Raw genomic sequence first — 16,367 nt, forward strand, 5'->3', positions numbered from 1 at the left:
TGTTCTACCACCATAGGCTAAAATCAACCAATTATTGATTGAAGAGCCATCAAAAGATATTGATATGGTTTGTGAAGTAGAACTTAGTGGAGAGTATTATGAGGAAGCTGCGGACTTCACACCAGAATTCTATGTCCTATAGAATAACACGCTAGTACCTGTGTTTCAAACCATGATATAGTGGAAGGGAAAGGACATAAACTCAAACATAAGGAGAGGACCGCTACAATGTTTTGGCTATGGTGGGCCAAATCGCTGAGTGTCCAAATAAGAATGTGGTTCATACTACGCACCAACCCCAACAATTGACTGCTCCACCCAATGACATGCCGATACTTGTACTAAATGTGGCATTGATCATTTGATCAAGGATTGTCCATACCGTGTAAGTGGTTCGACTTCTGCTTCTAACCAAGCCACCATACAGAGACCATTAGTGTGCAGCCTGGAAATATCACGCCACTCAATGTCCTGACACGAGCCTAGACGACCCAATTGGGGGACAAGGGGAAGAACCGAGTAGATGCGACCACTTCTAGAACTAGCCAGAGAAGAAGAGTGAAAAAAGTGGGTAAGGGTGACACCAGGGTCACAATCCAAGATGGATCCAAAGAAGATACGATCAACACCGGATCCACCCAATCGAGAGAAGAAGGGGATCAAGTGGTCAATCAAAAAGAGCCTAACCTAGAGGTGCAAGGGGAAAGACCATCAACCCCTAAAGGAGTTGGGGAGTACCCAAATGCCGAAGAGGAGATAAGGAAGCTCGAAGATGCCAGGGCCTTAGTGGAAGAATGTCAATGACTTCATGAAGCCAAGCTAAGGGCTAACCGGGTCAGGGATATAATGTATCCAAGAAACGAGCCAACAAGGGAAAGAGAATTGTACGTACGTACTCCAATTCTAGAAGAGATGGAAGAGGGATCTCAAGGGAATACAATTTCGAGAATGTTTGAGGAAGCTGCGCAGGATGAGTCCATCCATTCCTTCCCTAGGGATGGATATGAGTCACACACATGGAAGGAACCCTCAATTGCCCCATAGAACCCAGAGACATAGGAAGCCTCGCGACTGTAGTGTCCACATCTGTGCAAATGCCATTGGGACAACTGCTATATGCAGTTCACCAACACTATGGGAAAACATACAGGAATGGGTAGAAAGTGGTGATGGACCTACACACTTGTGAATCTTTGCCCATATGTTTAAATCATGCCCTAGCTTACACCTAATATCATTTCAAAAAATAAAAAAATCATCACGGTTTAGACCTGCTATCTCATGGTTAAGTACCTGCACTCTCATGGGCTAAGCCATCTCACGGCTTAACCCACTCATACGCTAACAAGTCTCACAGGCTAAGCAACTTGCTATCTCATGGTTAAGTACCTGCACTCTCACAGGCTAAGCCATCTCACGGCTTAACCCTCTCACGCGCTAACAAGTCTCATGGGCTAAGCCATCTCATGGCTTAAACCTCTCATAGCTTAACTGTTTCATGGGCCAAGCAACCTGCTATCTCACGGACTAAAAACCTGCATCTTCACGGCTTGACTTCCCGCCTATATCCATCTTCACGAATTTTACACCTGGTTATTGCTCACCCCACTAACACCCTTATCATAAATATAACACACACACACACACACACACTATATCAAAAAATAAATAAAGAATAAGCAGAGAAGACCACATGCTCTCACCAGTCATTATGACTGACTCTCTAATCAATGTTACAGATGTCGACATCCAAAACCCCTAAACCCGAAGTCGTAGAAACTCCGACTGTCACACAGATCACAGTGTGAGTGATGTGAGGTGAGGTGAGAGGAGGGACGAGTACACGTAGTGCAACGCGGTGGTGTGACAACGCTCGTGGGTGGCAGATGTGGTGGAATTGCTTCTCAAGGAGTTGTAGAGCTTGGAGACCTTAAGGGTTACGAGTTTGGATCCTCAGACAGTTGCGGTTCACCAGGTAATCTCTTGTTGGATGTGTTTCAAGGAGGGTTAGGGTGAGCCATAACATTTTTGACATTGTTGCCAGGGAGCCATCCCTTGGCTTTTTCCATTGGCTTTCTTTAATCTACGCATTACCCATTGCCCATTTTCTTGACTAATGGTTTCCCATGAAAAAGATGTGGATTTGATAGAGATTTGTGTGTGATTTTGTAAGAAATAGCTCTCTTTTTTGTTTTGAAAAGAATGTTTTTTTGCTTAATTTGGTGTTTTTGTTGTTGTTAATGTGGTTTTTAATGTTCCTAGGGCTTGCACATAGTTTGTATTAGGCTTGTTTGCATCCATTGCATCAAACAATACTATGGAATGCAATCTCTAGTGATTTTTAGCTCTCTTTAGAGTTAAACATAGAACTAGAATCATTAATTTTTGGTTGAATTGTATGTTTTTTGTTTGACTTGTATGCATTAGAGTGTTAGCAAGCATTGGGAGTAGCTTAATCATTGAAAAAAATTCTCAAAAACATTAAAAAAATCCTTGAAATCGACTAATCTTCCTTAATTGACTAGTTTTTGTCATTAAGGGTGATTAATCCAATTCAAGAGGCAAAAAAAGTTAGAAAATGTGTTTTTTTGGAGTCCAAATTGATCACGTGTAAGAGGTCAAAATTAGTGTTTTTAAGTGTCTTGAGAGCATCTAGATGCATCAAAACACCTAATTACATCAATTGGATGAATTTCCCTCTTTTGCTTAATTTTGCTTAAAAAGAAGAGACATTAATTAAGAGTTTAATTAATCTCTAACTATACATTAATTTACACATTTGTTGATGCACATAGCTTAGCAATTTCATGCTCTATTCAATGATGTGCTAAATGGTATAAATTAATTAGATTAGTGGTTAATTAGAGCTCTTGATTAATCTAAAAGGGGGATGAATTAGTGACGGATTGATCTTTGATTAATTCTTAAACACTTTTGTACATAACTCATTAAGGCTAATGAGCATTGAATGAGAAGATGCTAATGAGTTGTCAAATTGTCCATTTTAAGGGTCATTTATGAAGGGTATAAGGGGGTGTCATAAAAAGGTTAACTTTTTGGATTCCCACTTGCCTTTTTGGGGTCGTTCACGTGAGTGTAAGCATCTAAACTAATTTTGGCAAATAGACACTTGTTTGACCCAACAACGAAGGGTACGCAAGGCCTCATGAGGTTGTAATGGGCTACATAACAGGCTATCACAATTTTTTTTTTAAAAAGAGTGCTTGCTCATCATTAGGGAGCAATTGGCAACGTCAAACATGGCAACGATAGAGGGACTACGTGGGCCAACACCCTCACTGAACCCAATGGCTGACATCTTCGAGCCATTGAGATCAATGCCCCAAATACACCTCCCAATACCATTGGCCATGCCAACAACAAGCGTGTTATCGGGTTTTACACCCCTGTCACTTCAATCCCACCAGCGGGCTTTGATCCTTTACCTAATATTCCCATAAATCCTATAGGTACCAACCCTTTGCAACCCCTTGGATTCCCACACCTTTGATATATTGACTAATCTAGGAAGGGGGGTTGCCCAAGGACTAAGTGAGTCCCTACCCACCACAAGAGCACTCACACATGGCCTAAGTGACTCGTACAAAAACATGGCCGTACATATTTCAAAAATCATGGGCAAATATGATGAAACAATTGATCCTGTTTAATTTATTCAAATGTTTGAACAAAGACGTGAAGCCTTTGGAAATCCAAATTACCTCACTAAGGTTAATACGTTGAACCTATGCTTAGTAGGAAAGGCTAGTTGATGGTTCATCACATTGATGCCTGATCAAGACAAAACTTTAAAACCTTGAATATTGCAATCACTACGACCATTCCAATCCCCATTGTGCGTACAAAGCACCTGTTTTTCTATACTGCATATATTGCAAAACCTTTGGCCACGACGCATCCCAATGTCCCAATTCATCTACAATTAACTCAAAACCTCCATCTCCTGTGCACCAAATAGAAACAGTCCAAAGGGTAGAAACTGCTTAGGAAGTAGTTAAGCAAACACTACAATGTTTCTATTATCGTGGACAGCACAAGGTGGCAGATTGCACAGTTTGGAATACTTCCATGTCCATAATCACTGACACCTTTTGCAACCCATATGTGAACGATGTGGCATTGATCACCTATTCCAAGATTGCCCAAGGCGAGTTGCTTCGCTGCAACTTGTCTCACAAAATACAACTCTTAACATCTTAAGTGTACAAAACGGGCAAATGTCCATGGTACCCTTAAATGTGCTTACATGCTTACAAGCCAAGGCACAAGAAACAGTAAAAAAGAATGCAAAGACAATACTTCAAAATGGGTAGAAGAACATGCTTTAAAGCAAAACCCAAAAGAGACAGCAAAACCTTCTAAACCCAAGAAAAACAAGAGACAACAAACTATCGAAACCAAGGTTGAAAGAGAGGACATGGAAAAGGAGCTTGTGAAGAGCATAAACCCAAAAGAGCCAAAAGCTACACATGATGCAAAAGCATTCACCTCAATGGCTACCACACAAACCACAACACCCACATGTGCGACACAGAAGACAAAAGCCCAAAAGAAAGTTTGTTCTCGTCACATGGACAAACATAATGAAATCTTGACGATCCATAGAAAGTCAAGAGATAAAACAAGTTCTAGTATGTCACTTAGAGAAGATGAAACAAGTTATGACTCTTCACTTAGTGCACTTCCCAAACCAATCCAAAAACTAGAACCCACCCAACCACCCTAAATTGAAAATCATGATCACATGACATATGCGGAACGTAAAAAGCAAGCTCTAGAGAGCATGCTTAGTATGATTGAGTGTCATACAGGATCATCAGTTGTGATTGAATCTCAATGCCAATCCTAAAAAAGCAACCAAAATACAAGAACCTGAGGAGTATCGCTTTCCCTTTCAAGAGAAAGACATTCTCTCTATAGAAGAGTTAATAGAGGCATATTGCATGAATTATGCGACTAAAAAAGCACGTGAGGAATTCGATGAATCCCTTACAAAATTAAACAGTCTCTCAAATCCTCATTTGGAGGAGTGCAGCATAGCGTTAACACTTGCACCTTTAACGGCTAAACATGAGTTATACAAAGACATCAAGAGCTACATAGAACGGGACTGTTCGCAAGTTTCCAAACATACATGAGTTAGAATTTACAGAGGACCAAGTGTACCATTGTACACATTGGGTACTATTGAAAAAGATGAGAGCCAAAAACAAGATGAGAGTGACTGGGAATATGAAACCAAAACGGGATCTGAAGTTGAAACAAAAATTGAAACATCCATGGTTCCTCTTGAAGATTCTATCATGGTATGGTTAGATTTCCTTGCTATGCGGGCAATGATATTAAGCGCAAACGTGCGTTGATTAGCCCTTGAGCTAGTCATAACATCTTGACAATAGACACTGGGGTGTCATTGGGGCAACCTAAACTCATCCCTAAAGACAATGGTCTTGCAAGAGGAGCCAATAGACAAAACATTGAAGTTTCAGATTACTTTAGCTATGCTACTCAAACAATTGGTTGAGATGTGGAATTTAGATTCCATGTTACTCCAGATCCCCTTGAGTATGATGTCGTCCTTGGTGAAACTTGTATACGTGACATGTATTACTTGATGAATCCATGCAAACAGTCACCTTGAACACTCCTGTAGGCATTGTGCAATTACTCACGGGAGGAAGAGACCTTGGAGAAGCTGGAACTTCCAACATATCTTACTGAGAATATCCCAAGAATTATGGTTGGTTTGGAACTTTCCAATAAAATCACCACAATTCAAGCACAGCTTTATCGGAGAGCAGAATCTCATGACCCTCGAGTTATGGAACTTGTTAGGTCAACCAACACTCACGGTTCATCCTGAAAGAATTCCATTTACACAAGGCTTGAACATGCCATGTCTGGGGTACTTTGAACATACAATGTATATTGAAACTAACCCCCTTACTTGCAAGTGTTTTGTGGTTGAGTTTGTGTTGGAAGTAGATTTGATATTGGGACATAAATGGACTATTTCTGCCCAAGCACCAATGTGCTTTACTAGCGATAGGGTCATCACATAACGATTAACGACACAAAGTTGACAATACCTTACTACACGGAAAAGGATCCAACCCTAATGGATTTCTATGATGCGCTGAACGCAAAAAGTTACAAGCCTCTTCCACATAAGCCCCTCTACACAATGACCTACCATTTGCATTAATGACCAACTCGGACAAAGCATCTACCCCTTCCACTCCATCCTCACACCAACAAAGTCTAATGCAATCAATCGCTATTTCTAAAGAAGATCCCCAACCAAAACCATCTATCTCAAAGAAGGAACTTAAGGGAAAATCCTCGGAGCAAACGCCTCTTCATCAACCAACCTCACCAAAAGAGGGGGCTGCATGCTCAAAAGCCTCCGCATCAGTAAACCACCACTCTGCAAGAGACTCGAACCTCCACTTCCACCAAAAAGAAAAATCCACCAAGACAATACAAATCAAGGTATCTTAATAATGGTATCAAAATATGGGTGGAGAAGTAATTACTTGTAGCTCAAGGCTACTATGAAGGGACCAATCAAATTTTGGTGCCTCGACAGTCAAAGCCTCTTCCTCCTCACGCAGCACTCAAATAATGGAATACTTAGGACATATTGTTTCGGTTAATGGTATTCAAGTAGACCCCGAAAAGATCGAAAACATTTCCATTCCCACGTCTACAAACGGAGACTTATGAGCGCATCAAAGACAAATGGAGACTTATGCAAATGGAGACTTATGAGCGCATCAAAGACAAACTCATAATACTCTTTTCACCCCTTTGGCTGTGAAGCATAAGTGCAAAAGCTACGTGGTAGACATAAGCACCTTTTCTCTAAAATAGGAAATAGACACGAGAACCGTTGATCTCAAGGTGGTAGACAAAAGAAAAGAGAGGAGAGAGAAAAAAAAAAAAGAAAAAGAAAAAAAGGCAAACACCAGGGAGTCACGCATATGGCCTACCTAAAAAAGGTAGAATCTCAGAAGCAACTCCCAACAATCTTCAATAGCCAATACAATTTTGTTAAGCTTATAGCTTACTATTCTTTTGGCTAAGTTAATGTAGCAGCTACTCCATGAGTATATATCCATACTCATGCACTGGAAGACATTTGCACCATCATCAACAACTTTCCAGGTACATCTCTGGATGGGAGGGGGCATGGTGGGTGAAAGCTTGGTCAATGGTACAATCCATTGCCTGGAACTTTCCTTCAAATTACAAACCTCTCCAAACAAAAGTCTTCACAACGTATGGGTCTCAAATCCTTAGTGAAGACATCTCAGCCTCGTAAGTCGACATAATTCTTTCATGCCTTACCAACAAGTGGCCACATCAACAAGCAGTAGCTCCATAAGAGTCTATGTGACTCAATTCTTGTACTTCATGTATATCTGCTTTATTAGAGTACTTACATATACATAAAAGCATAAAAAGTACATGGGAAGAAGCATGAAGGAAAAGGTCCTACTGAACAACATTTGACAAGAATCCTACCACACAAAGGGACATCGTCGAAGGCCAATTTCTTCAAATGATGAATGCCGCTTCAATGAATCAAATGAGGAACTGAGAATCACCATCTTGTTATGATGATTATGCCTACATTCCTCCGGATCCTTCCCTCTTCTCTCTCATTATTAACATCTCTCAGCATCCCCATTAACACAAATCACATGTAATCTTGCTTATGACTGCCAAAAACAAAGTGAGCAAAAAACCCCAAAAAAAACATGCTCACACAAAAATAAAAATGCAATCATCCGTAAAAAAACCCCTCACCCACCCGTTAGGAATTTCCAAAAAACCACTAATCTTTTCATTTAATAACTAGCCCTTCTCATTCCTTCCAGAGTTATAACCATTGAACGTCACTCAATATCAAAAGCCATCAAACAAAGCTTATCAATTCTCCCCACACAAAGGTCTTCCACGCGATCACGAGGACACGATTGCCATCAGGAAGGGGGGAATGTTAATTCATTCCTAGGGTTAACAAGAGCTACTACCATTATCTTATATCAAGGAGTCAAGGTAGATACACCAAAAGTTCATACATTCAAGATATGAAACAATGGTGTCTAAATCTACAACTTGGATGGGTGCCCGTAATGGTGTGACGGAGTATTTATGGCTATTCCCCCCTTCAAGAGCATGTGTTAGTAAGTTAGGATGAAGTCCCAACAAGTGATGTACTTCATGGATATATTATGAGGGTAGTCATTGTAATAGCATTAGATCTCTTATGAGCCTAAAGTGCCCGGTCGGCCACAATTTAAGTGAGTGTAAACACTTATGGCCATGTATATAAGTGAATATCTCTCATAATATAAGGATACTCTCCCATTGTACAATAGAGACTTGCTCTTGCTGATCTCTCTCTCTCTAATGCATACTAGTGAGTGTGTGTGAGTGATGTGAGGTGAGAGGAGGGACGAGTACACGTAGTGCAACGCTTGAGGGAGACGTGGTGGAATTGCTTCTCAAGGAGTTTGAGAGCTTGGAGATCTCACAAGTTACGAGTTCGGCCATTGGAAATATCCTCACGACAGTTGCGGTTCACCAGGTAATCTCTTGTTGGATGTGTTTCAAGGAGGGTTAGGGTAAGCCATAACACGGAGGTCAAGAAGAAGACCATAGATGGTGCACAAGCATGGAAAGGTCTCACATCCTGTCCACTTCCTGGTAACGATGATGCTATTTCTCAAGTGAAGACCAAAGTGGTGGGCTTAATTGCGGTATGGCAAGCTCGTGGTTTTATTGATGAATCATATGAGCGTGTCTTGCTAGAGGAAGTGTGGAAGGGTACAAACACCGTTCATACCCTTTGTGCCTTCACCCCAGAGGACAAGCGAGGCCCATAATGGTTATCACATTTCTATATTTGGAAGTTGTATGTGAATAAACTTGGTTTTATTTTCAATTTGAAGCAATAACCTCGATGTAGAGAATGTGATATTTCCCAACTATGGTATGATAGGCTATAAGGCTATCATACCATACTTGAGGTGGTGAGATCACCTCATGGCATTTGAACGGCATTTTATGTTACAGAGCCAGTAGCTTAAATATGTTGTCCAAGTATGGTATTGTAGGCTGCAAGTCTATTTCAATTCCATTGGAGTAGAACACAAAGCTTTTCAAATATGGCTTAGACATGTTGTCCAAATAAGCTATGATAGGCTGTAAGCCTATCTCATACCATACTTGAGGTGGTGAGATCACCTCATGGAATTTTAATGACATTTTCTTATTACAGAAGTAGTATGGCTTAGATATGACCTGAGTTTTTGGAGGATCCCATAATGTACAAGCACAAGTGGGTATGATCTACGTGACCATTACTAGGCCAAACTTGAGCTATGTTGTTGGACTTGTGAGTCAATTTATGCAAGCCCCTAGGAAGCCACACTTGGATGTAGCTAGATGGATTCTCAAGTACATAAAGTCCACACTTAACTATGGACTTTTCTATGAGGATAGCATAGAGATACAACTAAGTGGGTACACATATGTTGATTGGGCTAGTAAAGTCATAGATGGGAGATCTACTAGTGCCTTTATGTTTTCTTTTGGGAGTGCTACTATGAGTTAAAGCAATAAGAAGCTTCTTTGTTGAGTATAGAGGTAGAGTACAAGGGTGCTACTAAGGTAGCTTGTGAGGTATCTTCAAGGTTTCAGAAGCCACTTGGTGATATGGGTAAGCCCCCATGGATAGTATATGGGTGCTACTATGAGTTAAAGCAATAAGAAGCTTCTTTGTTAAGTATAGAGGTAGAGTACAAGGGTGCTACTATGGTAGCTTGTGAGGTATCTTCAAGGTTTCAGAAGCTACTTGGTGATATGGGTAAGCTCCCATGGATAGTATATGGGTGCTACTATGGCAGCTTGTAAGGTAGCTTGGTTTCAGAAGTTACTTGGTGATATGGGTGAGCCCATGGATAGGATCGTTGTTATGTTAGATATCAATGCTTCACCCTCATATTATATTATCCAAGCACAAGCTAGTTCATGTTTGTACAGTCTCAATCATAAGAAGTAGCCATGGTTGAGCATTTCGAGCGTCCTACACCCTTGTATTTAAACGACAAGGTGGCCTAGGAGGCTCGATGGTTTAGAGATGGCTTGGGTTAGATTTGGCACACTACCAACAAATAGGCTACATATGCTACACTAGAGTGGGTAGACTTTACTCTTAGACACTTTATCTTGACATTGTGGGGCCTAAATGAGACCCAAGATGAGCCCGAATGGTGGTGAGAGGTGGAAGTAACTACATAGTTGTTAGTTCATCTTTATGTACAGTGTAGATGGTGGCACTAACTATGATCATGGACCTACATGATCATTTCATGGCCACCCCATGTATACATGCCTATATATATAGATACATCGACCAGTCCATTCTCCACACAATTCATCACCCATCACTGTGAGTTTACTCCTTAGCTTCTACTAGCATACAACCTTTGCTTAGCAGTTCTAGATCAGCCCCATATCAACCATCAAAGCTCCCTTCATAGGAGCACACAGGTGTGGGGCTTTGCGATCTATCATATCACTTCCGTAATATGGTATTCTTCTCTATCTCTATTACTATGCAATTTGACTTTTAAAGATTTATGTTGTGAAAGATCATACTTCTTGTGAGTGTTCTCTTATATACATCGCATGTTGTATCCTCTTACAATTGATGTGTCTCCACTCTAGCACATAAGAAAATGAAATGGAATTAGTTTTTTAGTGCTTAAGCTCATCCTTAAAACGTGAATATCATAACGCTTCTTTTGATGGAGAAGTGGTGGATGTATGTGAATAGTACTGCTCTATCAACCTCATCTCCATCTATCATCTTTTGCCTAGTTTTATGTTGAGGGACAAGCCCAAAGAGGATTTCCAAGCTACAAAGGAAGATCTTGCCTCCCTATGCATTAAGCTTAGACAACAAATAATGAACAAAAACATAGAAAAGCATATGGGGCTACATTACGATATGGGACACCTTTTACAAGAGTGTGGAGCATGCATAGCTCGATATGATGCCCAACCATAAGAAGTCGATGAAGTGGTCGATGCAGCCATGATTAACTGAAGCGTTTAACATCACAAAGGGAGGAGTAGCTTGAAGTTAGTCAAACAAAGCAAGAAGGAGAAAGAGGATTTGATGGATGTCTTCTGCATGGAGCCTTTACATGCAAACTTTGTTGCCTTTGCTTCCAAACATCCATTCACCGTGTTTGCCTGTCACATCGCCCTAGCCCAAAAGGCATCAAACTTTGTTGCCTTTGCTTCCAAACCCATCCATTCACTGTGTTTGCCTCTCATCCCCCTAGCCCAAAAGGCATCACCTTGTGTGTATAAGTTCCCTACTCTATTGTAAAAGCTTTCTTTTGCAATCCATGTGTGAGAGGAGGAAAATTACTCATGAGGAATTCGAGTTTGGATATTATGATTATTTCTATTTCAACAACGCATGCAGTGAGAAATGGCAGCTTCTTTCAGTTATAGTGGAATTGCCTTCTGGAGGTACCATGGCGAGGGTTCACTACAGAGCACACATGGAGAGTTCGCGTTCACACATGGCGGCCGCCCAAAGGCGGGCACAGCAGCGTTCCGCCCACGCCGGCCTCTCACCATAGCGCGTGCTGCCACATCGCCTCTCTCGGACGACGATCCCCAGCAGGCCCCTTTTCTGGAGGATCTGGTCATACCGCCCGACTGGACTTCTGCGGATGCTGCTGCTCAGGTAAGGTAAGGTAGTTGCACTTCATTGTGAGCGGGTTGTTAAATGTTTTGAATGGAACACATACCCATTTGCAATGTCTTTCTTCCTATTAAGCCCAAATGTAAGCCACTTAGCCCTTGTTTATACGATTTCTTGTGTAAGAAACTTGAATTCTAAAAAGCATTATTATAGGGCTGTCAAAAGTTGTGCTTACGTTTAATCTTGGTAGTCTTGTTTCATTTTTTGTTGCAATCATTTGCTGAGAACTCTGAGCGTTTGGATCTGAAGACAGGTAGGGAGAGTGCCCCTACAGACCAAAATATAGCTTGTAAGATCACAGGTAAGTACAACGGGATGTTCTACGAAGAGCCGTCCAGTATTACAGGCCATAATACCATGGTGCAATCCATGGGAGATAAGCCGTGGAACTCCTTGGAAGACATCATGTAACCTCAAGGGGTGGAACTGCAGGTTACATTGGACATTTTCTTCCTAGCATGATCAGGCCCCATTGTGTGCTCCGCGCTCGACCTGGAGTTGGTATATGATGGCAGTTGTAACATGCTTGAGCAGTGGAATAGTTATAGAGGCAATTACAAGTCAGAGATTTGGGGAGGCAGTATCTGCAAGCATGTAATTTTCATTGGTGAGACCTTCCGGGTTGCATAAATGGCACCCTACTGGGTCCAAGGTTTTTCCCTAAGGGTAGATCTTCTAGAAGGATCTTACATGGGTGCACTTTGTGGTCCTTACGTGTGCCTTCTTGAGTCAGGAAGCCTACCCATCAAGGTCCTCAGGATGCAGAGGCTGGTTAACCGTTAAATACATACTCAAGCGCCAAGATACACCTAAACAGTGCAAAGAGAAAATAGCTAGATACTGAGATTCTCCACTCCATTCAGGAGTGACCAAAGTATCAAAAAGGTACTTTTGGAGAGGCCAGCTTTTGGTCTGCTCTAAAACTGAACTTCTCCAGCAGTGATATCATGCATTATCCCCACATTGCACCCAGCTTGATCACAGGTGTTCTCAAATGCATAATGCTGCTTTTCTGCCTCTAGTCCAGTCATAAAAAAATGTTGCCATCTATTATTTGAAGGTGTCCACTATTTCTAATGGCTGATGATCTGGAACTTCTTATGGGCCGGAAGTGATGGGAGGCCAGCTAGGGCCAAGGTGGCATGGCAAGTGATCATTCAGCCACATAGCAAAGGGGGGCTTAGCCTCATCGATCCTGCTATTCAGAGCTGTGCCTTGCTGGGCAAGTTGATTGTCAGAGGACTCCTTTCCGGTGGTGAGCCTTGGAAAGATTTCTTATTGGCCCGGATCTTAGCCCGCACTCCGAGCCTTGGGGGCCCGTGGCCGCAGAGTACCCGATAGATCTTCACAAAGATGTGAGCCTGTGGTTTTAGCCCAGCTTTTGAGGACAGATTTGCAACCAGTTTACTTCGGGCTTGGGATCATCTCAGGCCAGCCCTCAGACAGATAGTACCAATTGCCTCAAAGGAGCGGCTTCGGCAGCCTTTGGTCTGGAACCCCTTGATCCGTTTACCCAGTGGCTACATGTTAGGGGCCCGACCGCATGTATCTTGGGGAGCCTTGAGCACGGGACGAGCTAGGTCTCTTGGAGATTAGATTGCACACATGTAGTTACCCCTGGAGGAGCAAGAGAGGCTTGACAAGGATCCGGGGTTGAGATAGGCTCAACATCGACATTGACTCAGCTATCCCTTAGCAGTGTCTGATGCCTATTCCAGACCCGACCCCCCTAGGTGTGGCTAGGAGTGTTTACCAGACATGATATCCTCATGGCGGTCCACGGAGCAGATGAGGATGGTGGGCTGCTCACTTTTCTATTGGTTCCCAGGGCAGATTAAAGAGATCAGAGCCTCCCTTGGAGGATTTCAGATGCCTTACCGTACAGAGGGTGAGGGTGACCGGTTTTCAAGCACGGGAATGGCACGTAGATCCAGCACCGGCCAAGGGAGAGACTATGGTGGCTATGGATTTGGGAGTGGCGACCTCTCACATGGCTGCAGTGGGACCCAAGAGCGTGGACTTGGCATGATCCTGCGGATCGGGAGGAGACTTTGGATGCCCCCTTCTTTGCATATATAGTGCGGCTAGGTTGCAGGATCCAGATGCCTGAGATAGATGGCAACCGGCAGCAGTAGCACATTGGTAGTCACAGGGCCTATCACAGCACTTCCTTTTAGATTTTTGGAAGAGGCTTTGGGACAGCTTTCGGCCTAGAAAGATCACACTCTTTCTTTGGCTAATGGCACACAGGAGTTTGGCGGTCAGTACTTGGCTGACAGTTGGAGGTCGGCCAGTGGCTTGTCCGCAGTGCGGCCACCATAAGGAGTCTCAGCGACATTGCCTTTGGGATTTCCCGAAGGCTCAGCAGATTTGGTAGCGGATTCTCCGCATCTTCGCTATGGACAGGGCATCGGCCCAAATCATCACTTGGGGCACTGTTGCTTGGGTCACAGTCTACAGAGGTTGAAGCGATCCGGGCTTATGAGGAGGATGGGGGAGGACTAGCCCTTCAGGTCTCTCACCATCATATTGCAGCAGTACCAATCACAGCACCTCCTACAGGTGACTGGCGGCTAGGCTCATGCCAGAGATGGGAGATTTGCAGTAGCATCATAGCTTGGCACATTTGGCGTGCTAGATGCAGTGAGGCCATCGAGGGCACCCACTCTCCGCCGGCTGAGACCATCAAGAGCATATGGCTTGATATCATTCACACCCTCCGCGGTCAGTGGGGGAAGTTACAGGGAGGTTCTGACCACATGCGGAAGTGGCGGGAAGCCTTCTTGAGACTTTGGAGGTCTGGCCCTTTCCTCACAGATAGAGGCGGTGACTCCATTTGGCATTACAGACCACCTGTGTGGTTGTCCCTTGCCCCCCCTCCCCTTGTATGAGGTAGCCTTCTCCTCATAGAGCGGCCAGCCGGAGGAGAAGCATCTCTTCCCCTTATGATCACTTACTTCCTGCCCTTATAAGAGGCGAGTTTGTATTTAGCCCTTCGTGGTTAACCGTACTTAGCCCTTTGTGGCTGTTGTTCTTTAACTAATCGAAATGTCTTTTTCCTAAGGAAAAAAAAAAAGAAATCAAATCTTGTGTGTATGAAAGAGAGAAAGAGAGAGAGAGGTTTCCAAACAAATACTATACTTTTATCACTTTTGTTTGGTTGTTCAACTGCCAATATCTGACACTAGAGAGAGAGAGAGAGAGTCTCAAACAAATACTCTTGCTTTTGTCACTTCTATTTGGAAAATTGGTTGTTCAACCTCCAATAGCTGCCGCTCTTTGTACAAGCAGGCCAGCCCTCATACCTATCTTTTCTTGCTCAATGTTACAGGAGTCGGAATGGTTGAGGGCCACTCTTCATCAATGGCTGGACGATGAGTTTTGCCCTGAACCAGCTAATGATGAAATCAGTAGGCGTTGCTCGAAGGTGTACTATTATTGTCTGTTGGAGAAGCAGCTCGATATGGGGGATATTCTAATGCAAATGGTGAGGGAATTGGAGACATTCTCATTCAAGGAGAGTTTTCATGGGGCCTTCTCATCTGCAAATGCTGCCATTGATCTTATAACTAAAAAGATCCGCACAATGGAAGGGAAAAAATAGGTGTAGGTTCACCATGCAATGTACAAAAGAATAGATAACTAGCGTTCGAAGTGCATTATCTATGCATGGGCACATCGTACTCTTGACATAATAAGTCATTATGAAAAGTGTTACTGTGCATATTGAAAGGCTTTGGGCTAGAACTTTTGTCAAATTCATATTGGCATTTTAATTGAGAGAGTGTTGTCAATTATTTTGAACGACTAATGAGTTTTTCAAGGTGCCTTCACGTTTTGTACTGTAGAACAGTTATGTTCTACCCTCTTCTAGTCAAAAGCCACTTTCCTTACCCTCAATGAGTGCTCTTCTTAACCCTCTACTCCTTGTGTGCAAGGGTTCAGTCCTTATTTATACGGTTATGTTGAGAGAGAGAGAGAGAGAGAGAGAGAGAGAGAAGACTTGCCTTTCATGAGGGGTTGAGAGCTTAGGCCTAATGTATGAAAGAGAATGTGTAAAAACAAAAATAGAAGAAAATAATATAAAACAACAATATTCTCATTTCCTCCCTTCACTTTTTTCTCCTTTTAGGACTGCTTAAGCATACCATTCAAACCAAATCCAAGAAGAAGAGGCAGCAGTAATAGCACAAGCTAAGCTGCTGCTCCTCATAGTATCCTAAGCGCGACAACAAAGAAGGAGAAGAAGAAAAACAGCAGCGTCTTCTTCCTACTCTTTGACTACTACTTCTCCCTTACCCCATGTAACCCAAAGAAAAGAGAGGAGGAGAGAGTAGACATACCTTGGAGAGGAAAGCAAGAATGTGCAAATCAAAAAATACAAGAACCAGAAATTTCAATAGACAAAAAGTAAAAGTAGAAAACATTTATCAATAGAAATAAAATCCAAGCTTCTTTTTCCATTTTGTACTCATGTCCAAAGCATAACCAATAAGTAGTAGAAGCAACTTCGTTTCTTTTGCTTTTGTTTTTTTCTCAACCGTGGTGTTTT

General features: G+C 42.5%; 1 protein-coding gene across 1 annotated transcript; it reads left to right on the forward strand.

The window, feature by feature from the left end:
* The first annotated feature begins 11,453 nt into the window (after window positions 1-11,453).
* LOC147606940 (plant/protein) lies at window positions 11,454-15,620 on the forward strand. The gene is made up of 2 exons (XM_086791379.1): window positions 11,454-11,797; window positions 15,147-15,620. Exons 1-2 carry the CDS (start codon window positions 11,537-11,539, stop codon window positions 15,417-15,419), a joined length of 534 nt encoding a protein of 177 aa, XP_086647505.1. The 5' UTR covers window positions 11,454-11,536; the 3' UTR covers window positions 15,420-15,620.
* Window positions 15,621-16,367: the final 747 nt, after the last annotated feature.

The sequence above is a fragment of the Cibotium barometz genome, chromosome 56 (assembly GCF_041138505.1).
Source record: "Cibotium barometz isolate CiBa-2024 chromosome 56, ASM4113850v1, whole genome shotgun sequence".
NCBI lineage: Eukaryota > Viridiplantae > Streptophyta > Polypodiopsida > Cyatheales > Cibotiaceae > Cibotium > Cibotium barometz.